General features: G+C 51.8%; 1 protein-coding gene across 10 annotated transcripts in view; it reads left to right on the forward strand.

Annotated features, from left to right (window-relative positions):
• The window catches only part of RAP1GAP2 (RAP1 GTPase activating protein 2), a 216,333-nt gene extending 190,186 nt beyond the window's left edge, over positions 1-26,147 (forward strand). For 9 of the 10 annotated variants that reach the window (XM_043903404.1, XM_043903405.1, XM_043903406.1 and 6 more), the window contains 11 exons: positions 377-448; positions 961-1,047; positions 2,435-2,569; positions 10,710-10,847; positions 12,741-12,859; positions 15,817-15,930; positions 16,198-16,315; positions 16,799-16,925; positions 20,446-20,522; positions 20,935-20,973; positions 21,855-26,147. In XM_043903404.1, coding sequence (XP_043759339.1) covers positions 377-448; positions 961-1,047; positions 2,435-2,569; positions 10,710-10,847; positions 12,741-12,859; positions 15,817-15,930; positions 16,198-16,315; positions 16,799-16,925; positions 20,446-20,522; positions 20,935-20,943 — 996 coding nt within the window. In that variant the 3' untranslated portion in view covers positions 20,944-20,973; positions 21,855-26,147. The remainder of the gene's footprint in view (positions 1-376; positions 449-960; positions 1,048-2,434; positions 2,570-10,709; positions 10,848-12,740; positions 12,860-15,816; positions 15,931-16,197; positions 16,316-16,798; positions 16,926-20,445; positions 20,523-20,934; positions 20,974-21,854) is intronic. The other variant, XR_006341203.1, reaches the window with a different exon arrangement.
• Positions 26,148-26,434: the final 287 nt, after the last annotated feature.

The raw sequence follows: 26,434 nt of genomic DNA on the forward strand, positions 1-26,434 counted from the left end.
CAGGGCTGATAATTCTCCCTGTGTCCTCTCTGTAGGGTTAGCATCCCAGTTGAATGCGGTAATGAGATACCATCTCCTGGGCCCTTGTTACTGCCTTAGAACTGGGGTTCCAGGCTGCTCCTCAACCCCGTCCAGTTGTCTCGCTTCCGGCCTCGGGAATGCAGAGGAGGGCATGTAGATGGCTCTGTGCCATCCAGCCCCGTTTCTAGGAACAGTGACTCTGGTGTGCTGGCGATGGCTCAGGAGGCATCTTGTATTCTCGGAAGGGGCGGAGGGAGAAGGGAAGTAGGCCCCCAGGACCCGGGCTCTGAACGCTCATCATTCTCAGCCTGCGTCTCCTGCCTCCTGGCCCACACCAAGCCTCTCCGTGTTTCAGGTCGCAGTCACCGCACGGGAAGACGTGCCTGCCTTCGGCCCACCCCTACCCAGCCCCCCTGTTTTCCAGAAGGTAAGAAATTCTCCTTTCTGCCCCTCTCATATCTGAGACTCTAGGTTTCCACACCTGAGTGGCAGGGACTGCAGGGGGCCGAATTGGGCTAGAACTTTCAGGAGAACGTTCAGCAGGGTTAGGGGAATCTCCTCGTGTGGGGTCTCGCCCCATCTCTCCTTGTGCTGCCAGCCTGGCCTGCACAGGGCCTTTCATCAGGCTGCTTGACCCTGGGGTTGCCTTTCTGCCAAAAGAAGGGTTTTACGCCATGATCCAGTCCTAGGAGCCCTGGGCACAGGTGGCTTGCAGTCATGGAAATGCCACTGTGGGGTGTGAGGGTTGGTTTCCCAGCCTCAGGGAAGCTGGTTTCCGCGTTGGTATCTTAGCAGGTGGGCTTGGGCTGGGCTAGAGATGATGAAGTGTCAGACCTTTGAGGGACTCTTCTCAGACCCTCTGTTCTGCCTACCTCTTCCTGTGGTTGAAGCCCTTTGGGCAACAACAGCTATAAGGGTGGGATGTCTTGTCTGTTCCAGGGCCCGGAGTTCAGGGAGTTTCTGCTCACCAAGCTCACCAACGCGGAGAACGCTTGCTGCAAGTCGGACAAGTTTGCGAAGCTGGAGGTGAGAGCGTGGTTTCTGATCTTCCTCCTGCCCTCCCGGATAACCTTTTCTTGGGGGGTCTGTTCTTGGGGGCTGTTTAAGATGGGGAAGCACCATCTTTGCCCCTCTGAGCCTTCAGCCTGGTGTTGATATGGAGCTCTTTCTTCTTGTGGGAACTCCATCCAAACTTTAGGTCTAGTCAACCATTCACTGATCAGCACCTACTGTGTGCTGGACTCTGTTCTGTTCCCTGGGATCCCGGGGTCCTGGAGACAGAGTTTCTGCCCTTAAAGAGCTTGTAGGCTGGTGGGACACAGGTCAGATACAGTGCACTGGACTGTGATGGAGGCCAGTACTGAGGCTGCTTCTGCATCTGGGGAATGGAGGGTATGTTCAGGGAAGGCTTCTTGGAGGAGGTGGCCCTTGAGCTGCTGAATCTGGATATCTGATGAATCTTTTGCCTGGAAGAAAGAATGAGAATGGTTATTCTAGGCGTGAAAAACAAACAGCATGAGCAAAGGCCAAGAAGATTCAGAGCACAACTTTGTGAGGGACTCTAGAGGACTGAATGTGGCCTAAGCATTCATGTGGGGTCTGGAATGGTGGGAGGCCCCTTTGGCAATGCTAGGGGGTCAGATCAAGAAAGGCTTCCAGCTAGAGGTGATGGGGCCCTAATAAAATACAGGAGGGTGTGGGAGAGAGGGGAGATTGAAGGGGAGGAGAGCAGGAAAGGTGGCCAGTTAGAAGCTATTATGGGAGTCCAAAAGACATAGGGACAGCTGCTTACACTGGGCATAGGAAATGGTTAGAATCAGAAAGACATGATGTTTATAAGGGTATGGGGAAGTGGATTTGTGAGGTGGCTCTTGAGCCTTTGGCTTGGGCTCTTTGCTAACATGGGGACCACTGAAGATGGGTTCTATCTAGACCTGCTATTTGGAGATGCTCACAAAGGCTAGGTTGCTGGAAGGGCTTGTTTTGGTCTGTGTGAATCCCCTCTCTCCACCACTGCCCCCCACCCCCCCGCCCCCCACAGTGAAGGCTGTGTACATGGCCCTGGATAAACATTTGGATGGAGAAGAGCTCTGGGTAGTTGGGTACATGCAGGTGGTGCCTGGGGCAGAGATCAGGGTGGGGAGTCATCAGGGCAGAGTCACGGGAGGGCGGGAAAAAGGGGCAGAGAGTAGAGGGCAGAAGGCCCGAGTTAGCTGCAGCATTTGTGAGTGTGGAGCCCAGACAGGAGGTAGGTCCACACCGTCGCCCGGATGCAATTGATCAGAAGAGCAGCCCTAAAAAAAAAAAAAAAAAAAAGAAGAGCAGCCCTTGGGCCAGGTGTCTGGATCCCCCCAGGGAGAGGGCACGGCTCTGCCACAAGTGCCAGCTTCACAACATCCCTCTTCCCTTCCAGGACCGGACGAGGGCCGCCCTCCTGGACAACCTTCACGATGAACTCCACGCCCACACTCAGGCCATGCTGGGACTGGGCCCAGAAGAGGACAAGTTTGAGAATGGGGGCCATGGGGGATTCCTGGAGTCTTTTAAGGTAGAGGCACAAGAGTGGCTGGCTATTGCTAGGGCAGTGAGGTGTGTGTGTGGATGGACACAGGGAAGACAGCAGGGCAAAGTCCTCGTGATCCTGACCCCAGAGCCCAAGTGCCAGCCAGAGCGGGGCAGGCAGCAGGGGCATCACAGGTGTTTGCAGAGGGCAAGGGGCATCGGGGAATGTGAATGGATTGGTCAAAAAGGTTATTTGGATTTTTCCATAACATCTCATGGGAAAACCTGAATGAACTTTTTGACCAAATCAATATTTTTCACTTACACACCAGGGGATAGGCTGAGTGAGGCTGAAGGGCTGCTTGAAATGTTACCCCTACAGGAGAGGTAGAGCCTTGTTTCACACCCAGGTTTTCTGGTTTTTAGGTCCATGTTCTGCTGGATTGCCCATTGCAGAATGATTTGTAAAGCTGCCATTTTGGTGGCAGTATGTGTGGGGTTGGGTTGGACCTGCCCATATTAGAATCCCAGCCCTATGTGATCTTGGGCACAGTCTTTAAAGTCTATGAGCTGCGGATTCCTTACCAACAATACAGGGATGATCAATAGAACCTCTGTCGTGGAATCAGTGGGAAAACTCACTGAAATAATGCGTGGAAAAGTGCATGTGACCTGGAATACAAAAAGTGCTCAGTGGAAGTGTTAGCTGGTATTACTGTTTTCATGGAAAGTGAAAGCTTAATGCACATTATCCCATCAAAAGCCTCACGACTGCCCTCTGTGCCCTGTGAGGAAGGCTGTTATTATGGGCACGATAATTTTGGTTTGATAATTCACACTCAGTTTTAATAATGATGGGTGTGATTTTACATGTGAGGAAGCTAAGACTCAAAGAGACAAAGCAGTTTGTCCCAAGTCAGCCAGCAGACACGGGAGTTAAATCTGGGTCTGCCAGATTCCAAAGGCTCGTGTTCTTAACAGCTACATGACACTGCCTCCTGGTTCCCGACTCTGTTAGGACTCCACCCAGGCTAGCCTGGCCTGGGCAAGCCTGGGGTCCGTCCCTGGCTGCCAGGCTGGACCGCAGAGAGCAGGGCAGAGCTCTGCTGGCCTAGTTGGGGCCAGCTGCTGAGATTCCTCACAGGAGTGAGGGTAGGAGCCAAGCTGCTTGCTGAGGCTGGCGGGAGATTCCTGGGGCATCTGTTTCACTCCTGATGGTCAGAGCCAGGCAGGGTGAAATAGAAATTGGGAGATCAAGAAGAAAGGGGGATGAGGGATAAGAGACGGATGAGATGAAAGGGGAGGAAGGAGGGAGCCAGGTTGGCTAGCCCAGCCATGAGTGGGGTGACCATGAGACCAGGTAATTGGGAAAACCTTTGTAGGCTCCCCCAACCCCCCATCACAGCAAGCGCATCAAGCTGTTCCTGAGTCCCACAGTCAAGGTAATTCATGTAAGACTCGAACTGCAGTTGGCTAGCTAACATCATGCTATATATTGCAGACGTGTAATGAAGCCTTTGCTGCTTTCGGTTTTGCAGGTTTTTTTCTGTATCGAGGAGTTAATAAATTAGTTTTTTAGATTTCAAATGTTTCTATAACCTGAAAAAGCTTGTAGGCTGTGGACAGTGGATAAAATGGCCCCAGCAGCTACAGACAGGTTGTGGGTTTAAGGGAGAGTGGCCTGAGGCCATTTGTCCAGGCTCTTGCCTCCGGCTGCAGAATTGGTAGATCTATCTTTGACTCCAGGGGGTCTGATCAAACGGCTTTTCCAAGAGAGATGCTTCAAGACTTTATCATTGCTCATCTTTGATCCTGTAATCCAGGGAATCCATCTTTTCAACCCTAAATCCTTCTAACTGTAGGCTGAAGATAGACTCACTTCTGCTTTCTGCTTCCCTGTCTGTCTTTGAGGTAGCTCTGTTGGGTAAGGGGAGGGGATAGTCATGTCATGGTCACTGTTACGGTCAGTCACACCGAGTAAACCTTCAGAGCTCTGCCAGTTATGATTAGCTTTTTTTGCAAACCTTGCTGGGAACATGAGCTCTTTCTCCCTGTCCCTTCCACTGTTGCTCACATGTCTCCCAAGCTGGGGGCAGGCCAGGTGTAGTGGCATGAAGCCCAGCAGATGGGAGGGTTCTGGTGTTTGGGCTGTGCCTGTGACCTTGCCTTTGGTCTGACACAGCTCAGGAAACCATCTCTAGTTTTGGTATTTCTTTAGGGGCCACTTGGGTGGTGTTGGGTGTCAAAATCACTGGCGTTCCCTTGGAACTCCTCACCTAGACCTCCGTGGAATCATTCATAGGAACAGTGCAGGAAATGACCTCAGGAAGAAAAGTTGCATGTTTCATCTCACTCCTGTCAAATTTCTCATCTCATAGGCACGTGGAAACAGAACTGAGAATTCCCAGAACTGAAAGCCATCTCAGCCCTCTCTCCCCTTGCCTCTGTGATTGTTCTTCCTCCACCTCCACGGCAGACCTGGGCTGTGCTGCCTGGCACACTACTTAGAATAGCTCTTCATCTGTTACTCCAATCCCCTTGACTCTCATTTAAGCTTTTCTCTCATGAGAAACAGAAGCATTCATTTATGAGCATCTAGGCATGCTTTTCAAACTGAGATGCTTAGAGATATTCTGAAGAATCTGCCTGTTTTACAAACACTTTGAAATTTTGCACTTTTGCTTTAGATGAGTATCTATCTGGGGCTTCGCAGGTGGCGCTAGTGGTAAAGAACCCACCTGCCAATGCAGGAGACGTAAGAGACGTGGGTTCAGTCCCTGGGTCGGGAAGATCCCCTGGAGGAGGGCATGGCAACCCACTCCACTAGCCTTGCCTGGAGAATCCCATGGACAGAGGAGCCGGGTGGGCTACATTCCATGGGGTTGCAAAGAGTCAGACATGACCGAAGTGACTTAGCACGCATGCACACGTAAGTATCCATCTATCTGTATGTGCGTATTTCTAATTATAGAGGCTAAACTTTTACCTTGAAATTCACCATTAAAAGATATTTCTATGGACTAGATAGGTATATTGCAGATACAGTCCAGGGACCACTGTTGTTGGAGGTCTGTGAACATATTTTTGGAGTCTTGCAAGAAGAATTTTCGTTAAAAGGAGTGTGCGTTACTGAAAAATAGTGACCTCTTCACTACTGTTCTTGAATGCCATTCTCAACAACTGCCAGCTGTTGATGAAGTTTTTATTCATCCTGGAGGGCTACAGTCCAAAGGGGTGCAAAGAGTCGGAGATGACTGAGTGACGAAGCATGCATTCAATAAAAGGAAAAGAGTGATGATACTTGATGTATCCACATGCTATGTGAAAGTCATTCAGTCATCTCTGACTCTTTGCAACCCCATGGACTGAATTCTCTAGGCCAGAATACTAGAGTGGGTAGCCTTTCCCTTCTCCATTGGATCTTCCTGACCCAGGAATCAAACTGGGGCCTCCTGCATTGCAGGCAGATTCTTTACCAACTGAGCTATCAGGGAATTAATACCCCAAGCAAGAAACACGGAGCTAGCCCTGCTAGGTAGCTAACCCTCCGCCAACCTCATCATCCCCCATGGAGGGGATGGTCACCCAGTGTTAGGGGAACTGGGACCACAGCAACCAGGGAGTGGTCAGGTGACTTCCTCCCAGCCTCTGAGGGTATGTGGTAGGTGATGCACTGGTCTTCTCTGACCCCTAGTGGCAGGAGAGGAGCACCGAGCTGCAGAAATCCCTGCAGAAATCCCTACAGTCAGGGCAGCCCTGTAGCTCGTGGCTTGGAGCTCTGGTCTGTCGAGGTGGAGATGCAGAGGGTTATTTCCTTATCCTACTGGGCTGCTAGAGGGACCAAAGACCTGTTATGGACCTCAGTACTTCCTGATTAGGAGCCATCTCAGCAGGCCAGCAATGAGCATCTTTCTCTCCAAGGCCCCTGCCTCTGGTGCTTGCCTGGTATCAGTAGGCATGTCCCCATTAGTGCTCATGTCTGGGCACTGTGTCTTGAATTAAACTGGAACACTCACAAAACCCATCTGTAAGCGTGCGAGGTTTGTGGTTGACCCGGAGGAGACGTGCTTCCTCCATGATGCTAACTGGTACTCAGCTCCTTTCCCCAGCTGAAATGAAGTGACGTGAGCAGGTGCCCAGAAAGTGACTCCCTCTCTCCTTTCTGACTCCCCCAGAGGAGAACTCATTTGAAGGTAAGCCAGGAGGTGAACTGAGGGCTGGGAAACCCTAGTGACTGGGGATGGCGATGCAACTGGTGGTGGTTGGCTGGGAGGAGAGCAGACTGTGAGGACAGGTAAGGATAGTTGTGTGAATTGGGAATAGATGAGTCAGATACTCCAAGGGCTGGAAATGTTAAGATTTCAGACCAGTGCACAGAAGACCTTTCCAAAGGTCATGCTGTCTGCGGCTGGCACAGGCAGCCTTGAAAGCAGTGGAGCTTGTCCCTGGGAAGCAGAGGGGCGATGCACTGTGGCCTGGGTGTGCTGGGGAGAGTGGGAACAGGTGCAGTTGGTCCCTGCAGAGCTGATTCTCCTGCAAAGGCTTCATGTGCCTTCTTCTTCCCACAGCACTGCCCTCTGCTTCTGTCTTCTGCCCAACATGAGAAGCCCAGTGCTGCCAGCTCTACATCAGGTTGAAACTGATGGAATACTTTAGACCATGTCACTGGGTGATTTTGTCCGAATCAAGCGTTATTTTAGGGTTTGGAGGAAGCCATTGTCTCTCTCTCCTTCGGTCCCTAAGGGTGGAGGAGGAGGGCTGACCCTGAGCACGCAGGTATCGCACCAGGTATCTGGCACACCCATGTCATCCTCATGTTTGTGGACAAGAGGACTGTCTCTGAGAGGCTCACGTGCTCTACTGGGAAGAACCAGGATGCAAACCACCCCCTGTTTGCTTTGAGCAGCAGATGGCTGCCCGGCACATCCCTGGAATTCCCTGTCAGTCCCTTATCTATCATTCTTGTCTTGTTGACTCAGACAGTGGCACCAGGGGCATTTAAGAAGATTCTTCCCTGACATCACTGTTGGAAATTTTTTTTTTTGGGGGGGAGTGGGGAGTGGAGGTGTTAAAGCTTCATGGTTTCTGACCACCTGTAGTCCATCAACCAGTTGAATTATATGTTGAATCTGAGCCACTTTTGGGATCCTAGAGCCCTTGTATGAGAGCCCAGGTTCTGAGTTTGGGTCCTGGCTCCATCTCTTACCTGCAGTGTGACCTGGGTCATCATTTACCTCTAGGGACCTTTTCTATCTGTGCTGTCCTCTCTGCATCTAAGAGTGGCAGGATTCCATAAGATCATGTACGTGGAGCTCAGTAGATCAGATCCCATCACACAGGGCTTATTACCCATGTCAGATGTTCTCTGGAAAGAGACAGCAGGGAATACATCAGAACATAAATGACTAGGTGACATGGCGTTGTTGATGACTAGTGTTGGTGGCACCTGAGGGCAGCCATGAATGAAGTGATGCTGAGATTTATGGAGCACTTGATTCATTTAAGGATCTTTGATGTTTATCTGGGGACTCCCTAGCATACCTACTTTCCTTGCCTTTAGTTCTCCAAAAGGTCCATGACCTAATGTTCTTTGCATGATGAAATGAATAGGATGTGGTGGCTGTTTTAACCATGTTGCAGTAAACTGTTGCTCGGTGACTCTGTCTTGTGGCCTAGAAAGGGAGAGAGGAGGAGAGAGATGAGATCCCTTAAGGGGTGTCTTTGGCTCAGACGGGAGAGGCTAGGTGGCATGAAGAATGTGAGGTTGGTAGGTTCCATGCTTATTTGCAAACAGTGTTCCTTCCTGAATCAGCTTCCCTTGTCAGGATGGAAAGGCAGGCAGGTTGTGGTTCTCAGTGGGGCCAATTCGTGGGGGCACCATTCGGGCTGATTTCTTGGGACTGCCGTGCTGCAGACCAAGCTTTTCTCTCGATACTTTAAGGGAGGGAAGGAGGTTAGCTCTTCCACATGAGGCCGTCTCGTGGAGTGTGTAAGCTGACACATGCATGTGTGAGTGTGGGAATGAACCCGGTGAGGGCGGGAGCTGTGTCCACATGTTCATCCTTCCATGTCAGTTTTCTGAAGCTGAGGTTCTGCTGGCTCACACGATAAGGAAAGTCCGTTAGGTCACTTAAAACAGGGCCCGAGGTGGCTCATGGTCATCCAGGTTTCTTCTCCTTTCCCCTCTGGCATCCTCAGCTCGTCAGCTTCGTCCCTCAGGCTTAATGCCTCTTGGCCCCAAGGTGGCTGCTGTGGTTTTAGAAGCAGACACGTCACATCTCTTTTGGGGGTCATTGAGTAAACCTTTCCCCAAAGCCCCCAGAAGGCGTCCCCTCATGTTCCACTGGCAGGGGGATGGGGGTCATGATTTACTCCTTTGTCTCAAGGAGGAAGAGGGTACATTGGATCAATGGTGGCTCTTCTATTAAAAAGTGGCATGGCAGTGGAGGGGAAAGGCACCTGATTGTGAGCAACTAAGGATATCTGCATCCACATATGTTTGTATGCGGACCTGAGGTCCTGGGGCCCTGGACAGCTAATGAGTGCAGAGGGCGCCCCCCACTGGCCCTGGGTCTTTGGCGTCACCCTACTTTTAAGGAACGTGTCCTGTTCCCTCAGCTGACGTGTGTGCTTCTTGGGGGCAGGGGCTGCGTCTTCTACTTCTTTGACTCCCTTCCCTTAAATCTCCTTATTCCTGGCACAGTGCTAGGCACAAGGGAGGCACACAACAAATGCTTATGACTGACAGCAGAGTAGCCACATACGAGGGTTATTTATGATGTGCTGGGCCCTCCGTATGTAAGCTCACCAGAGCCCTGCAGTGTAGATCTCCTCCGTTCCACTTCAGGTAAGTCTCAGAAAAGCCAAGGAACCTACCAGGGGCCCCAGCTAATCTACCAGCTGAGAGGTTGTGGGGCAGAGAGTCCGGATATAGGTCCTGGCAGATGGACCCTGGTACCCCATGCAGGTGACCTCTAAGCTGCGTTACCTCCTGGCTGTATTATTGAATCACCGAATGAGTGATTAAAGGGAAGTGATGGGAGAGTTTGGGGGTCACTAGAGAGAATTTCCCTTCCTAGACATTCAGGTCATCTTTGAAGGTGTCCAGAACCAGGGAGTATCATCTACGTGGTGGGCGGGATCCTGTGGGCCTTCCCTTGTCAGGAAATCCTCCCCTGGGTCAAGCTGAGCACTGCCTCTGGAGGACCACTGCCCGTGAATCTGATTCCAGAACCACATTGGTCTGCAGAGCCGCCTGAGGGCGCAGTCATCACCTCCCTGGCCCATCCCTGCTGAGGGCTCAGCAGCCTTGATTTGAGCTCTTCTCATCCCTGCCTGCTCTGTGACAAGCCTCTGGCCATCCTAGTTGTCCCCTCCTGGACACGTCACTGTTTGCCCACATGCCCTTTGGGCTTTGGTGATCCTACATGGGCCTGAGCAGTTCCACGCCCCCACCGAGAACCCACGTCTCTGCCCAGTCTGAGCATGCATCTCTTCTTCCAGCAGCTGTGTGAGGTTGGAGGCTTGTCTTCATAGTCTCTTAAGCCCCTGCAACTGCAAGGGAGGCTCAGTGCGTGGATTAGTAAGAGCTCCTTATGGTTCAGCAAGGTGAATGTATTCCACATTGTACACAGCACACTTCGGGATGACGGCAGTAGGGCTAGCTGGTGCCTAAATATAGAAATACGTTTAATTTGTGCAAGAAAAAGTCAGATTGGGGTCAGGCACATGACCATATTTAGTCCCCACGTGATGCTGCATGGAGTGCATCATTCTCGTTTTACAGATGAGGAAGCTGTAGCTTGGAGAGGTGGTAGCCAGACAAGGGTCACCTGGGTTTACTGGGCTGTCCAAACCTCTCTTTCCTCACCTGTAAGATGAAGATAACAGCCTTTGTCCACCTTGCCAGGAGCTGGGGCATTGGCCCCTCAGGCTCCTCCTGGCTGGTGTCCTCTCTGACCTCTGCCTGCAAACAGCCACCCATGCCCAGAGCGTGGAGTATATGAAAATAATCTGCAAACAGTAGTGAGTGTGGTGTGGGCCACACACAGTGTGTGTGTGTGTGTGTGTGTGTGTAATCGTGTGTACATGCTGAGGGCTCGTTTGCAGACCCTGTTAATCGGACAGGGTCATCGAGAGGGACCAGACTCCAGCCCTTAGGCCTCTGTCATCTGCTGTCCCCGCAGAGGGCCATCCGAGTGCGCAGCCACTCCATGGAGACCATGGTGAGCAGCCAGAAGAAGCAGCACAGCGGGGGCATCCCCGGCAGCCTCAGCGGGGGCATCACCCATAACAGCGTGGAGGTCACCAAGACGACCTTCTCGGTGAGAGCCGCTGGCCCGGGGGTGGCACGTGGGACCTGGGGAGGGTCCTCCAGGCCCCAGTGTGGGAGGGGGGAGCTGGGACCAGGCGACTTAGAGCAGGGAAACTAAGGCTGTTTGGGGAGTGAGCCCAGGCCCTGCCTCTGAAATGGAGCCTGCATCCCTGGGGTTGGCCCGGCCTAGAGTCCAGTATTCTTGGCTGGAGAATCCCAGGGATGGAGGAGTCTGGTGGGCTACTGTCTATGGGGTCACACAGAGTCGGACACGACTGAAGTGACTCAGCAGCAGCAGCAGCAGAGGCCCTTTTGTTGTCCTGTTCCCTGAGTTTCCTCGACCACTGAGCCATCCTCAGGGCCAACCCTGCAAAATGGGCCTGAAGTGAGTCTCTTTGCTTGGGGGCTTGGGACCCCTGACTGTGAGAGGCGTGTCTTTGCTTTGTTCTTATTAATGATAACAGTAGCTGTCTCCTACCCCGTCCCCGCCCCCGCCCCCTTAGCCCCTGCCCCCCTCGCTTGCTATGCACTAGGCACTGAGCTATATCATTCATGAACATTATCTGATCTGTTCCCTGACAGCTCCTGGAGGAAAAGGAGGCCCCGAGGGTTTAAGTGACTTGCTACAAGTCACCCAGCTAAGCTGAAGAGCTAGGATTTGAATGTAGGTCTCCCTAATCCAAAGTCTGAGTTCTTAGTCACCGCGTAGACGGTTCCCAAGGAAGGAACCTGGCAGGTCTGTGGGTTTTTGTCTGGTCAGCTCACACCAGAGGCTGGCCAGACAAGGAGCCCGTCAGTTCTTTAAAAAAGCAAAGTGACTTTGCATTTGCATGGATTAGACTTTTTTCTTTTCTTTTCAGAACATGTCCACCACGATACTAATCATTAGTAGTATAAATAATGTCCCACAATTTGTTTATTTATTTTTGGCCGTACTCCATGGCACATAGAACTTTAGTTCCCCAACCTTAGTTCCGTGCTTCCTGCATTGGAAAATGGTCTTAACCACTGGACTGCCAGGGGAGTCCCTTGCACAATTCATTTAATGTATCAAATATTTTCATAGCTATTGTCTGGTTCCTCCCCCAAGGTCTGTGAATGAGCAGGGCAGGACAGTTTTATCTTTACTCTGTGGATGAAGAGACTGAGGCCCAGAGGGTTTTGTCACTTGCCTGAGGTTGAATAGCACATGGAGGGCAGAAGTCGGGACCTGGGTTAGGAGCCTGGTGGGCTCTGAAGGTTGGCCATAGGTTCTCGTCTCTCCCTCCACGGTCTCCCAGCTCTCCATGGTCTCCTTGCATGTGGCTGAAGCAGAGCCGCATTCTTGGGCTCCCCCTGCCTGGGGCCGTGTGTGCACCTGACTCTGCTGCTTGCAGTCTGTCTTATTATTGGGTCCAATCTGTGACACCAGCTTGGACCCATTTCGTGGTAGAGTCAGGAGCCCTGGGCACATGTGCTTGTCTATTGGCAGTTTGCCATATGGCCTAGGCCAATTCTCCTCATCCCTGGGCTCCTTAGCATCCTCACTGGTAAAAGCCAGAGACTGGTCCAGGTCTCTCTCAGGACTCTCAGCTCTGTGGTTCTCAGTCTGAGTCATCCTGCCCTTCTAAATATGTGGGGCTCTCCTTAGGGTGCCCCTGACCTCCAGGAATTCTGGTCTTTGGTAGAGTGTTACCTGGGTAACAGGGGTGGCTTAAGAACAGAGGAAAACAGGCTGCAGGTGGCTTGAGTCTCAGGGTCCCAGCTCCCATTCCCCCATTATTAGATCTCACCTTCCTGGCTGGCTTGCTGATTTCTGGGGTCTCCTCCAGACCAGGGCCTATTTGTAGGTGGGAAAGGGGGATGAGGAGAAGGAGGGCTGAGTTTGGGGGGTCAGCACTCACTCTGGCAGTTTCATTGGCAGCCTCCAGTGGCGGTGGCAACGGCGAAGAACCAGTCACGGAGCCCCATAAAGCGGAGGTCGGGGCTCTTCCCCCGTCTGCACACGGGCTCTGAAGGCCAAGGGGACAGCCGGACACGATGGTAACTGTCAGTTCTCACCACTGCTGAAACTGTCAGAGGCCAGCCTTGGGGAGGGCTTGGCATAGATCGGGAGATGGCTTCCTGTTGAACCTGGTCCCCACTTCAGACACCTGCACGCCCCCTGTTACTCATTCAGCTCTTTATCCACCGAGGCAGATTTGAGCGATCTCTGCACAGGACTTTCCAAAATTTGCATTTTGACCCAAACTAGAAACACCGTTGGGCTTCCCAGGTGGCGCTGGTGGTAAAGAACCCGCCTGCCAATGCAGGAGACATACGAGTTGGGGAGATCCCCTGGAGGAGGGCATGGCAACCCACTCTCTTGCCTGGAGAATCCCATGGACAGAGGAGCCTGGTGGGCTACAGTCCATAGGGTTGCAAAGAATTGGTCATGACTGAAGCAACTTAGCATGCACGCATGCAGAAATGTCACTACATTTCTTATCTTTCTTTGCCTCCTTCTTCAGTGCTTACTCAGATGTCAGTTCTTACGGCAACCTTTGCCTGATTCTAACAGGCAAAGTTCATCAAACCTCCTCTGGGTTTCTAGAATGCTCTTTCTCCCTCTTTTTTGTTTTAAAACAACTCTCATATTGCATCATACTTCACCTGTTCCTGATAATGGTCTTTCTGATCATTTAATCATTGAGCCCACTTATCATTTAATTCAGTAAGCAGCATCACTGAGTGCCTGCCCCATGCTGGGCTCCATGCTCTGTCAAGAGCTACAGAAGATGAAAACTTACCTTCCAGAAGCTCACCATCTTATAAAGGGAAGGGAGGCATTGGTGTCCAGGCCTCCAAGTTGTCTGTCTGCAGCCCTGGATGGTGCATCATCCCCTGGGCTTGAGCATGCAGGACCAGGGACAGGTTTATAGAAGGGGCTGAAAAAGCTCTATCTGAAACCTGTAAATGTGAGTAAGTCCTTGTGGGCCCCCCAGGAGAGAAGGGCAGAGTTGGGAGTGATCAGACTGCAGGTCTTGAGCTTAGGAGAGAGCTCTTGACTGGAGAAGGAGAGACAGGAGCTCCTGGGGTGGGGTGATGTTTAAAGAGGGACCAAAGAATATGGCCACACCACAGGGTGTATAGAATGCCTGGGGAAGACCTGCGTTTAGGGGCAAGTGGAGAGAGGAAAGCCAGTAAGGAAGATCGGGGAGAAGATGAAAGAGGAGAGAGCCTGGAGATGCAGGGGTAGGGGATGGATCTCAGAGGCCAGGAGAAGAGACATTCCTGGAGGGAGAGTCAGCTGTGCCAAGCACACAGAGAAGTCCAACTCAGAGACCCAAACCCCGGCTTGGGTTGACAACCAGGAGATCATTGTGAAAGTGTTAGTTGCTCAATTGTGTCTGACTCTTTGAGACCCCATGAGACTAGCCTCTGTCTGTGGAATTCTCCAGGCAAGAATACTGAAGTGGGTAGCCATTTACTTCTCCAGGGGATCATCTCGACCCAGGGATTGAACCTGGGTCTGCCACATTGCAGGCACTTTCTTAACTGTCTGAGTTACCAGGGAAGCCCCAGGAGGTCATTAGCACTCCGTTAAAAGTACGGGGCGCTTCTTGCCTCTGGGATGGCTCTAATAATAAAAAGACAAATAATAACACATGCTGGTGAGGATATGGAGAAATTGGAACTCCCTTGCATAGCTGGTGGGAGTGTAAAATAATGCAACTGCTTGTAAAAACAGTCTGACAGTTCCTCAAAGGGTTAAACAGAGAGTTACTGAATGACCCAGCAGTTCCACTCCTAGGTATGTACCCAGGAGAAAGAATATATATGTCTATATAAAAAGTAGCATGAAGATATTCATAACAGCATTCTTCATAATAGCCCAAAGTGAAAATAGTCCAAATGTTCATCACTCGAAAAATGGATAACTGAAATGTGGTATATCCATAACATGGAATATTACCTTGCAATAAAAAATAATAAAATTAGCATGGAATATTGCTTGCAATAAAAAGTAGTGAAATAACATAGTACCTACTACAGCACAGATGAACTTTGAAAATGCTATGCTAAGTGAAAGAAGCCAGTCACAAAAAGACCACACTACATTGTATGATTCCATTTATATGGAATAGCCTGAATAGGCCAATCCATAGAGACAGTCAACCAGTGACTGTCAGGGGGAGGGGAGAATGGGCAGCGATTGTAAGTGCATCCAGAGTTTCTTTCAGGGGAGGCTGAAATATTCTGAAATTAGATTGTGGTGATAGTTGTACAACTCTGTGAATAGACTGAAAACCATTGAATTACACACTTTAAATGGGTGAATTGTATAAGGATTATTTCTCAATAAAACTATTATAAAAATAAAAGTGCATTGAAGACAGGGCCATCATGTCTCCAAAAGTGAGCAGGGCAGTGGGCGTCAGGACCTGGTCTTTGTTAAGCAAGAAGAGGAAGAAACGCTGGAGCCCCAGACTGAAAGTGACCCACTTCCCAGCACAAGGGCCGCTTCATTATTACCTGGACCCAGGGAGCTCATTTTACAGTCTGTGTGAAGTGTGGCCTCTGGACTTGAGCAGTGGGTGGCCTGGGTAGCACCCTGGGGAGCCCATGTGCATTGTTTTTTTCTTTTTTTTCCCATTGAGGGGTGGTTGTCCCAGACCCCCTCCATTCCTTTTGTGGCCTGCTCTTGACCTAGAGCTCTGCCGCGTGAGATGGCCAGCCTGGGTGGGGGAAGGTGGACTTGGGCTCGGGTGTACCGGCCTAGAGCTCTCGCTTGATGGCTCTTGACTCTCACCCGGGAGCCTGGAGTCGCCTCTGAGGGCGCAGAGGACCCGGTGGTCTGCTGCAGTGTCTGGGGAGGTCTGGGTGGGAGTGGAGGTCCTGGTGGCCATGCTGTCAGGAGGGCACTGTGACCCTGCAGGTCCCCATGGTGCTGAGTGCTGGGTTGGGGGCGGTTGTGGACTGGCCCCTGGCCTCACTCCTCTTCATCCTCACTTCCTCAGTGACAGTGCGTCCAGCAACCCCAAGACCCCAGAGGGCGGACACTCTTCTCAGGAGATAAAGTCTGAGACCTCATCCAACCCCAGTTCTCCGGAAATCTGCCCCAACAAGGAGAAGTAAGAGGGCGAGGGTGGGGTGGGGTGGGCTTTAGCCACCCGGGGCCCCAGAATATGTGCTCCACTCCCAGCTGGCTGACAACCAGCTTCTCTTGCCTTGGGAACTCTCTGGAACACAAAAGCCAACACCAAAGCAGGGGCCTGTGGGGGGCTGCTGGGGGGCAAGCTCAGGTCTGCCGGGCCTGCCTTACCCTCAGTCTCAGGGAGGGCCTGTGGGGGGCGTCTCGGCGTGTGACCAGGGCCTGCCTGCCTTCCCGTTCCCTGCAGGCCCTTCGTCAAACTGAAGGAGAACGGCCGAGCCAACATCTCCCGTTCCTCCTCCAGCACCAGCAGCTTCAGCAGCACGGCGGGGGAGGGCGAGGCCATGGAGGAGTGTGACAGTGGGGTAGGTGTGGCCCCGTCCAACCCTGGGGAGCAGCGAGGGGCACCCTGGGCCCAGGGGAATACTGCTGTGTGCATTAAAATAGCTCCTGTGGGCAGAGCCTCACGCAGGCTCGGCAGATTAAAGGGGAAGTGAGGAAACGGGAGAAGGCCCAGTCAGCGATCTCCACCCTCTGGGAGCAGTGGTTCAGGGTGGGGTGGGGGGTCCTCCCTCGGAGTGACACTCCCTCCCTCCTCAGAGTGATGCTCCCTCGGGAGTATCAGCAGCAGGGGTCAGAGGTCAGACTGAATGGTGCCCCTGCAGTGGGCTTCCCAGCTGAAGGAGGGCTCAGCTCTCTCCATGGGACTGGGTCAGGGGCAATTCCTGGGGGGCAGGGGAGAGGTTGGAGGCAACAAAGGGAAAGAGCAGGTCCAAGTGGGGTAGTAGGAACCTGTCTCAGGCCTGCCGAGGGTGGGACTGGCCGGCTCACCCAGCCTCTCTCCCCAGAGCAGCCAGCCGTCCACAACCTCTCCCTTCAAGCAGGAGGTGTTTGTCTACAGCCCGTCCCCAAGCAGCGAGAGCCCCAGCCTGGGGGCAGCCGCCACCCCCATCATCATGAGCCGGAGTCCGACAGGTGGGTGGTGTCTCGCGGGCGGTGTGGACCATGTGGCTGGCGGGGGCGGGGCTGTGGCCTGGCCGCAGTTGGTGCGGTTCGAGCCCCAGGCACGCTCAATTGTCCTGTTTGCATTTCAACCCCAAAGTGTTAGGGCCTCCAGCTCTGCCGGCTCACCACATCTGTTCATCACCCTCCAGAGGCTGTGTTCTCATCCCCTCCTTACTCGTGGGGAAACTGAGGCTTGGAGAGTTCAGTGCTTTGCCAGAGGCATTGAGACTGTGATTGGAAAGCTGAGGCTCTTTCCCCTGACCTCTCTGTTACCCCGTCACCGACCCAGGGCCTCTCTGTCATAGCGACCATCTTGATAATACAGTGATAAGGAGTGGGAAGCGGGGTGCAGGTGGACGGAACCGCAGTGGGGAGGCCTGGGGGGAGCCCAGAGGCCGTGTCTGGACCCACGTGTGGTTCAGTGCTGCTGGAGTGCATGGAGGGGGACGTGTCCGAGGGGAGACAGTGGTTAGACAGTAGGACCACCACGGGGACCCTGGTGAGGATTTTGCTTCATCCTGCCCCCAGTGGGAGACATTGGAGGGCCTTCAGTCTTTAAAGGCCCTTAACTGGAAGGAGGAGAGAGACTGTTTTGGTGGCTGCAGCTGGCTGAATAGAAAGGGTTGGTGGGGAGTGGATGCAGGGAGGGAGGGCAGTGAGGGGTCACGGTGAGTGGTGAGGGGTCCCAGGGCCATGGGCTGGTGTCTGGGGTGATGGGAGAAGGATGTGGGTTCAAGGGGTGCCCAGCTCAGTAGTGAGGGCTCAGGGAAGACAAAGAGTGTGGGCCCTTCAGGGTTCTGTGATCCCTGCAGTCAGGCAGAGAAGGAGGAGCCAGCTCTGGGGAGCGAGTGAGGGGTTGGAGCCCAAGGGGTGTCTAAGCAGACATGTGTGGTTGGCCTCACTGGGCACTGGGCGTGCCTGGAAATCAGACAGTTGGTCCTGCCCCTGAGGAGGGCAGTATTATGTAGTGGAGGACTCTGGAGCTTGGCTCCAAATCCTGGGTCTTCCACTTACTAGTGATGTGCCAATGGGCAGGTTACTGAGCCTTTTCTGTGCCTCCGTTTCCCCAAACAAAAAATGGAGGGAGCAGAATATTTCCTGTCTCACGTAGTTGGTTGTGTGATGAGTAAATGAGCTTATGGTTGTTAAGAGACGCAGAACTATTAGCCTAAGTATTTGTTGAATAACAGGAAGAAAACAATAGCTTAATGAGTGGTTCTCAACTGGGGGTGATGCTGCTTCCTAGGGCATGCTTTTCAGTGTCTGGAGGATTTTTGATTTTCATGATTGTGGGAGAGGAGTGTCCTGCTGGCATCTCCTGGGAAGAAGTCAGGAATGCTGCTAAGCACCCTACAGTGTACAAGGCAGCCCCCTGCCCCCCCCCCCCACACCCCTGCCCCCAACAGAGTTATCTGGCCCATAATGTCAGGCTGGTGTTGAAGAACTTTAGTCTAAATGATATAAACATTTAAGGCCAGTGGGCCAGTAGGGTCATTTAAACCACGGTGCTTCTGGGGTTCTCATGGTGAAGAAATGTTGACAAATGATGACATGTGATGTTAGGGATAAAGAGAAGGCATGGTTCCCAACTAAACAATTGTTTATGTTAGGGCGGCAATCCCCTGTGGCTGAGTAGCTGTGGAGCTGGGTTCTGACCCCGGTGCAGTGTTGACAGGCCCACCTCTCTGAGTCTCAGTTTCCTCATCTATAAAGTGGGGTAGTAATGTAAATTCCCAGATTTTTTTTTTCAACAAGGCTTATTAATTAAATATTGAAGGAATGATTGAATCTGTAACCAAGCCTGGATCCTACATGATATTAAATAAATATCCAAATAAGTAAGGTTTTGAGTAAAAGGAGGTTTAGAGTGTGACTTGCTGAAGGTCACCTAGGGCAGACGGGGACCTCCAATAGGTCTGCGATTCCTGCAAGTGCTTATTGCACCCCCACCTCCCATGAAGTGTTTAACCCTGGGTGGGGGGGCTGCCTCTCACTCCCAGCCCCACAAGACTTGTGCTTTATACCTGTAGGACTGGAGTGGGCTTGTGGAGACCTGGAAACCTGTTTTAGAGGAAGAGACAGGGCGGAGGGGAGGGAGCTGGCTGGGAGGGCTTGACATCTGGTCTTTCATAATCTCCAATGCCATGGTCATTGGTCATTTCATACGTGAGCTCCCTGGGGTCCTGAGAGGGTGCTGGCGGCTCACACCGAGAGGTAATCATAGCACCGAGTGGAAGCCTTGAATATAAAGCACCAAGAGTAAGTCAGCAATTTCTAGATGGAGTGTACTAAGCTGTAGATTATCTCAGCCAGGGGAAAATCAGAAAGCCAAGTGAGCTCCCTGCCAGTGGTGTGCTGTCAGCATTTAACAACTGGCTGTCCCACCACACACACACACACACACACACACACACACATTTACTTAAATTTTACTGATATAAAGGAGCTGAAGCACATAATTTATAAATAATGATATTAATAAAATATGCAACGTTCTTTACTATAAATTCCTCAGCGTCAATTGATTCTCACAAAATGCTTTTATTGATATTTGCCCAACCTTTGTATCCATAGAAAACGTAAAGTTCCAGATGATGAATGAGTGTAGTTGTCTTGACATGAATGATGATTGATATTATTCTGTCAGTGAAGTGAGCAGCTTCTCTGCTGAATCAGATAATAGTTTTCAAATATGAAAAGAGTGTTTTCTCAGTTTTTTGTGCCATTCACAATGTAATGACTAGAGACAAACAGATTATCAAGTATAATCCGTTCTGTTAACATATGCTCCATGAGTTTCTTACGTCTAGACAAGAAAACATTAAATGAAGCTCTGATTTGTAGTGTTTGCTGACTTCTGTGGTGTGACTCTTCCTGGCTGATCTCAAGTATCCGTGTGACGTGGAGTTGGGAAGAACTAACTGACATAACAGGGGCTTCCCCGATGGCTCACTGGTAAAGAATCCGCCTGCGGTGCAGGAGACGCGGATTGGATTCCTGCATCAGGAGATCCCCTGGAGGAAGGCGTGGCAACCCACTCCAGTATTCTTGCCTGGAGAATCCCATGGACAGAGGAGCCTAGTGGGCTGCAGTCTACAGGGTCACAAAGAGTTGGACGTGCCTGAGCGATGTGTGAGCGACTAAGCACGCACATGCATCAGACATAATAGATGTAAATAATCTTAGGAGAATAAATAATAGTAAAATGTACTGAAATAACTAGATGACTTCTGAGTATTTACTACCTTTGATGAATATAATTTAATTGTAAGCTTGTAGAATTAAAAAAAGATAACTATGTGTAACAACCAGCTCATGACATTTCTAAAAATGTGAGAATTGTCTCTTGTGAATCAGCACAGGTCAGCTAGAGTGCCTAGTGGAGAGGACGCCCCCTGCTTCTCTGGGGTTCCCTATCCAGCTCCTACCCGCCAGCCCCAGTGACCTCTGTAGCCCCACCCTCCTCTCAAGGGCATTCTTCTTTTTCTAGATGTCAAAAGCAGAAACTCCCCGAGGTCAAACCTGAAATTCCGCTTTGATAAGCTCAGCCATGCCAGCTCCAGTGCGGTAAGGATCTAGGGACGTGGGGCGAGCTGGGGGAGCCTTCCACCTACCATGTGCCCATCTCCTCCAGAAGCCAGCCATCCTTCCTGGGGTTGGAGGAAGCGGGCGCCTCACACCTCACATGGGGGCAGGGAGGAAGCTCTGGTCTGATCTGCGGGTGCCATTGGTCCCCCATTGGTCCCCATGGTGCAGGCATCAGCCTGGGGTTCATCATCCACCTTTCCATACCTCCTGTATCAGAGCCACACCCTTGGACACAGGCAGATGCAGGTTGGAAACTGTTGGATCCCGGGGCCTCATGTCCCTTCCCAGGCTCTCTGGAGAGATGAGCACCAAATATACAGAAGCTGTGTTGTCAGTGGGGATTATGTGGTCTGGTGATTTAAAACTCTCATATGGATTTTTCTTGAAACAGGGTCACTAATGTGAAAGAGGAGTCCTTCGCTTGTCAAAGGTGGGTCAGGTGTTGGTCCTGCTGAGGCCACGAGGGAGGGTGTGTCACTAAGATCCGTCGTGTTGGTGGTCTGATACCCAGAGAATGGCCAGAGAGATTCTGACTGCCGGGGAGGGCCAGTGCCTCTTCCCTGGAGTCTCTATGGTGGGACTCAGGTCTGGATGGAGAAGAGGGCACATGGCCTCGGGTGCCCATGGGAAGGGTTGCCTGATTGGATTGGACCCGGCTCACTGAGCATCTCCCTTCCCCGGAGCAGCCTGTTTCAGCATGCAGAAGGCAGTAGCCCAGAGCTCTCCTTCCTCAGTTGGCCCCTGGCCTCCCTGTTTTGGCAGCCTTTCTCTCCTCCTGTCTTTGTCCAGTTCTCTGAGATGAGACATGTCTTCCCTGTGTGTCCAGAGATGCCCTGGTCTCCTAAACCTTGTGCAGGGTGAGCCCAAGGAGAACCCTACCTCCCAGCCTCAGTCAGGGACTCGTGAGGTTTTCAGCAGAGCAGGGCACGGGTCCAGCTCTCCACTGCCAAGGCCTGGCCTCCTGCTAAGGAAGTTACTAGAGACCCGTCTGACTGCCCAGCCTTCTCCCTGCCATGGGGCTCCCAGGGGTATGAGTCACGTTTGGAACTAAGGGGAGGAGCACAACTGAGCACTCACTATGTAAACCCGGCCTGTGTAAATGGGGATGTTGACACTCATTCCCACTTCCATCATGTACTTCAGATGCCTTGTTTACTAAAGTAATGTTTGTGCCCAACTTCTTGGGCTGTGGCATCTCTGCACCCTTGTATCTGGCAGCCACCCGTCCTAAGCACATGTGAGCACAAGCGTCTCCTCCTCTTCCTCTACCTACTATTCGATCATCTTCTCCCTTCTTCTTGTTTTTTCCAGGGAAGCCCTGATTCTGTCTCGGAGAAGGCTCCTATTCCAGCAGTTTGGGGGTGCCGTCCACTACTCTGACCGTCACAGGCCTGCTTTTCCACTGGCCACCTGGCCACCAGACAAGCTGTCTGTCCCAGTGTCCCAACCTGGCCACAGCCTTGCCCGTCCCTGCCAGCACCTCCCCATCTCTGGACAAGGCTTCATTCCTCCAGGCTCCCCCTGCTCCTGACTGCCCGATGTGATGTGTGTCTGGGTCATTTGTCATCTCGTTTTGTCTGCAGGGGAAAGAGTTGGGCAAGGGAAGAGGGGGATCTGGGTACCAGTCAGAGTCCAGAGAGGCAGAGAGAGTGGTGAGGTGGGCAGGAGAGGCTGACAGCAGGGCACTACACCCAGGCGGGGGCAGCGATGTGTCCTGGACGTGGTAGGCAGGAGGCTGCAGCCACACTGAGCATGTCTCCCTTCCCCGAAGCAGATGCACTTAGTGGTGGTAGAGGGAGCATTTTTCTAAGAATCTAGATTTGTAGTTGTCCTCGAAGGTGTCCTGATAGAAACCGGTTCTGCTGCTCCTACGTGTCTGGAGCTCCCACCATCTACTTGCTTCTGTGCTGGGAGTTTCTTACCCACCTGCTAACGTCAGGCCAGACTGCTTTTGCCCCTGCTGCCCCTGGATCTCGAGCTATGCAGCCAGGTGAAGCTGAGACACGCAGCTGGGCACGCGTGGGAGGCGTGTTCTTCTTGGACAGCTTCACCTCCTGCAGGAAAGCGGTAGCTGCCGGGGAAGTCGCCAGCCTCTCCCATTTGAGCGGATGCCTTTCCCACGACGGGGTGGGCAGCGGGGGTGGGAGGGTATTCAGGGAGAGCCAGGAGCATGCAGGAGCCTTGGCCAAGGAGAACCTCAGGGCCAAGGGCTGACTGGGAGCCAAGTTGCTGCTGGTTGTGGAGGTTCACGGGAGGCATAGAGAGTTACTTTCATCTCCCACTTAGAGGGGAGCCCAAGAGGTGGGGTGGGGGACAATTGGATGGGTTGGTCTAGCTTAGGTGTGGGGATGGGTGGTGTCTTTCTGCAGTTTAGATGTCTGGCCTCCACCAGCGCCCTGGGGGATTCTTTCCAGCTACTAAGCCCTTTGGTTTTATCAGGGCTTGATCCACCCTAAATCTTAAATCCTTCTTTTCTCCTCTCCAGCCACAAGTCTGTAAACATTTGTCACATGAGTGGGATTCCTGCAACCTAGGTCCCTGCTGGATATAGTTCAGACACTATCTGTTATCTGCACCCTCACCCTTTGCTGGGCTGAGCTGGCTTGCTCTCTGAGAAGTGGGCCCTCCTTTCTTCTCAGCCATCTGTGCCAGCGATAGGTCATTTCTGTTGACTGGCCATGGTGGGGTTTAAGGTGAGGAGGTGTCCGAGTTAAACAGAGTCTGGAGAGCAGACCCTTGAGGGGTGCCACAGCTCCAAGTGTGTATGGGGCCTCAGTGACACACAGCTGCCGGGGTGATACCGCTAGGCTCCTGTTTCAACGAGCAGATTACATGGGCTTCCAACTAAATGCTGTATTTGCATCGGGATCTGGGCCTATCCCCAAAGCAAGACATAAAAATGTTGCACTCGTTTTTTGACTGATGTGACAATTTCCCCATTGCTTTTGCTTTTAGAGCAAAATCTTGGTCCTTCATCCCCAACTCACATGAACTCTGTGGGATCCTATTTATAGGTTGGGTGGACCTCTCCCCTTCACACTATCTGGGAAATGTGTTTATTTAAAGTACTAGTCCGGTTAGATTTATTCTGGTTAGAAGGTCAACAGTGTCTATTTAGCTTTTATTAAAGATCCCCATAGCAGCACCCATGGCTGGAATGAGGCCCGTGGATTCTGGCAGCATTCTCTTGGCTGGGCTTCTGAAAGAGCTTGAAAGGTCAAACTCCATTTCTTTAAAAACTGTTCCAGGTTCTGGCTGGCTTCTCTGAGTAGCTGGTATTTACAGTCGCCTGGTGGTTGTGCTGTGCTGTTTGTCATGCTCTGGGGGTCCCCTGGGGTTTTCAGGTGGTCCCCATTCTGTCCTACTTGGGAACCTTCCACCCACCTTCCCCCACTGCTCTGGCTGCTCTCTCTGCAGCCCCCACCTCCTGGGAGGGCTCTGCTCCCTGCCTCTGAGTCAGTAGCCGGGATGATCACTCCGTGTGTCCAGAGAAACTGAGAGGCGTACGTGGGCTTCCTAAGAAACACACCCGAGAAGTGGCCCCTACCCACTGTGTGCTGATGGAGATGCTCTGGGCAGGATCTGAAATGTCCCTCCCTCGCTTCATCTAGGAAGTTTATTTTGTGGCTTCTAGAGTGTACCCCACTAGCCCCATTGAGGTCCAAGACTGTGGAGGAGAGGGAGAACGAGGACAGGCCAGTCTCCCTTTGTCCCCTGGACCATGGGACTGACAGCTTGGGTTCCTGAAGGCTGCTCACTCCATCCCCTCTTGCATTGCTCCAGAATGTCTTTCCTTTTATTGCCCCATCTAGTCTTGGGGCTCAAAGGTTGTTCCAACCTCCTTGGTCTTTATGACTAGACTCATCCCTGATGGTGTTCTTGCTGGTATTTGAGGCATCCCATCAGAGATGTATTTCCTGGACGTAACTTTGGCTCTGGGACGTCATGGAAGAACCTATACTTTTCAGTTCTGTTGGGCATCCATATGCCTCTACTGAACTGAGGCTTAAAAACAGATGCAGAGAGAACTGAAGGGAGAAGGTCTTAGCTAGAGTTTCTGTCTCTGCTAATGGATGGAAATGGGAAAAACATTCTGTGCTTCAGCCTTGTCAGCTTCATCTCCATGTCCAAGCCTTCCGGGTGCCTTTTAGCATCTAATCCAACCGTGTCATCTTCCAGATGAGAACCTTCAGCTCCAGTGAAGGGAAACAGCTTGCTTGAGGTCACATAGCCAGCTGGTGGCAAAACTGGGATGAGAATCCACAACCCAGAGCCGTTTCTTCGGCACTACCTATGTGGTTGGTGGAACAAGAGACTGGATTTACCGGGGCCATGAGATCTGAGGAAGCCAGTGAGCCAGTTTCTTGGCACTGGTTGGGAGGTATCAGCCACAAGGGCTGGTGGGTCTCAGTGTCAGTCTCTGTTCTTTTCAGCAGGAAGGATGTTCTTTGGGATTTTTTTCAATGAGGGTCCTGGGGATTGGCTGCAGCTCGCGCAAAGAAAACAAGGAGGGAAAGAGATTTCAGGGGACTGTTCCTCAGTGACATTAGTTCTTCAGTCCCTATCTGTAATGAGGGCATAGGCCTGGGCCAAGATGCAGTTAACCAAACCTCACTTTCCTTTTTTTTTTTTTTAGTTAAGGAGAAAAGGGGTAAAAGGAAACTCTTTGAACTCTCCCTGATCGTTAAACAAAGGTAGTCAATAAGAACCTCAGCTCAAGGGATGATAGCCTGTTTCATGTTCTTACCCTGACGTTTAAGGTGCCAACTCAAACACTACCTTCATTCATTCTTAGTCAACAGAGACAGGTCTGTTGTGGGGGGACGGTTGAGGTTCAAACAGATCTCGTGGCTGCCAGTGGCTGGCAGGGGCCCCATGGCTCTCTCAGAGCAGGGCAAGTCAGCAGTTTGCCAGGGCTCTTCCTACCACCTGGGGGCCCCGACTGGGGCATTCTGTTCTGCTCTGATGGCTGTTTTATCGCCAGTTCCTTACCCACCCAACCCCACAGCTCCCTCCTTTCAGCAGGGCCCTGTGCCTCTTTGGGAGAAAGGAGAAACCCCCCACTAAGGCCAAGGACGGTGGAGTCCTGCCTAGTGAGACACTATTGGGAGGCGAGGGCACTGTCCTGTCCTTATCAGTCCCAGGGAGAGAGTGTGTGGCTGGAAGACTGGAATTTAAATGCCATCGTTTCTGATTTTGTGACATTTCTACTTGGAAGGGTTAATCCCCCGCTTCCTGCTCCTTAGCATGTGTGTCCACTCTCCCCTCTCCCGGGCGTTGCCCTTCCACACTGCAGCCTGGGGAGTGCCGCTGTTTACGTGTGAAGAGATTCCTCTGTGTGCTAGAACCTGCAAAGTGTAGCTTGGAGATGATGATCCATGTGATGATGACTTTTCTGTCTTTCCTCTTTCAGAGGAGGTGATTTGTAGACCCCCACCCCCACCTGCCTATGTAATGTAAATAGTGTACATTTAATTTATTGCTATGGTAGCACATTGTATTTGTTAATGTATAAAACGAATTCTAAAAGGTTGACAAATGTATATTTTGTTGCTTAAATGTGTCTTTGCAGAAATTGACAATAAATAAGATATTTTGTGTCCATCAGTGTTCAGACTTCTTTGCCTAGGGCCCCAGTCCTGTGCATCTTTCAGTACATCAGAGATTGAATCCATTTTCCCATGGGCTGTATCTAACCTGTAGGTGTATTAGTCAAGAAACATCCCTCTGACCACTGGCACCCACCCCCCACCCCCCAGCTTCATTCTCAATAGCCAATCAAGTTGCTCTTCCCTCACCTTTGATACCTAACCAAGTTCCTCTTGATAATTTTCCATCCAATTCCTCACCTGGCCTTTGGCTAGAAATCCCCATTTGTCCCTGTTGTATTT

The sequence above is a fragment of the Cervus elaphus genome, chromosome 5 (assembly GCF_910594005.1).
Source record: "Cervus elaphus chromosome 5, mCerEla1.1, whole genome shotgun sequence".
In the NCBI taxonomy this organism is placed as follows: domain Eukaryota; kingdom Metazoa; phylum Chordata; class Mammalia; order Artiodactyla; family Cervidae; genus Cervus; species Cervus elaphus.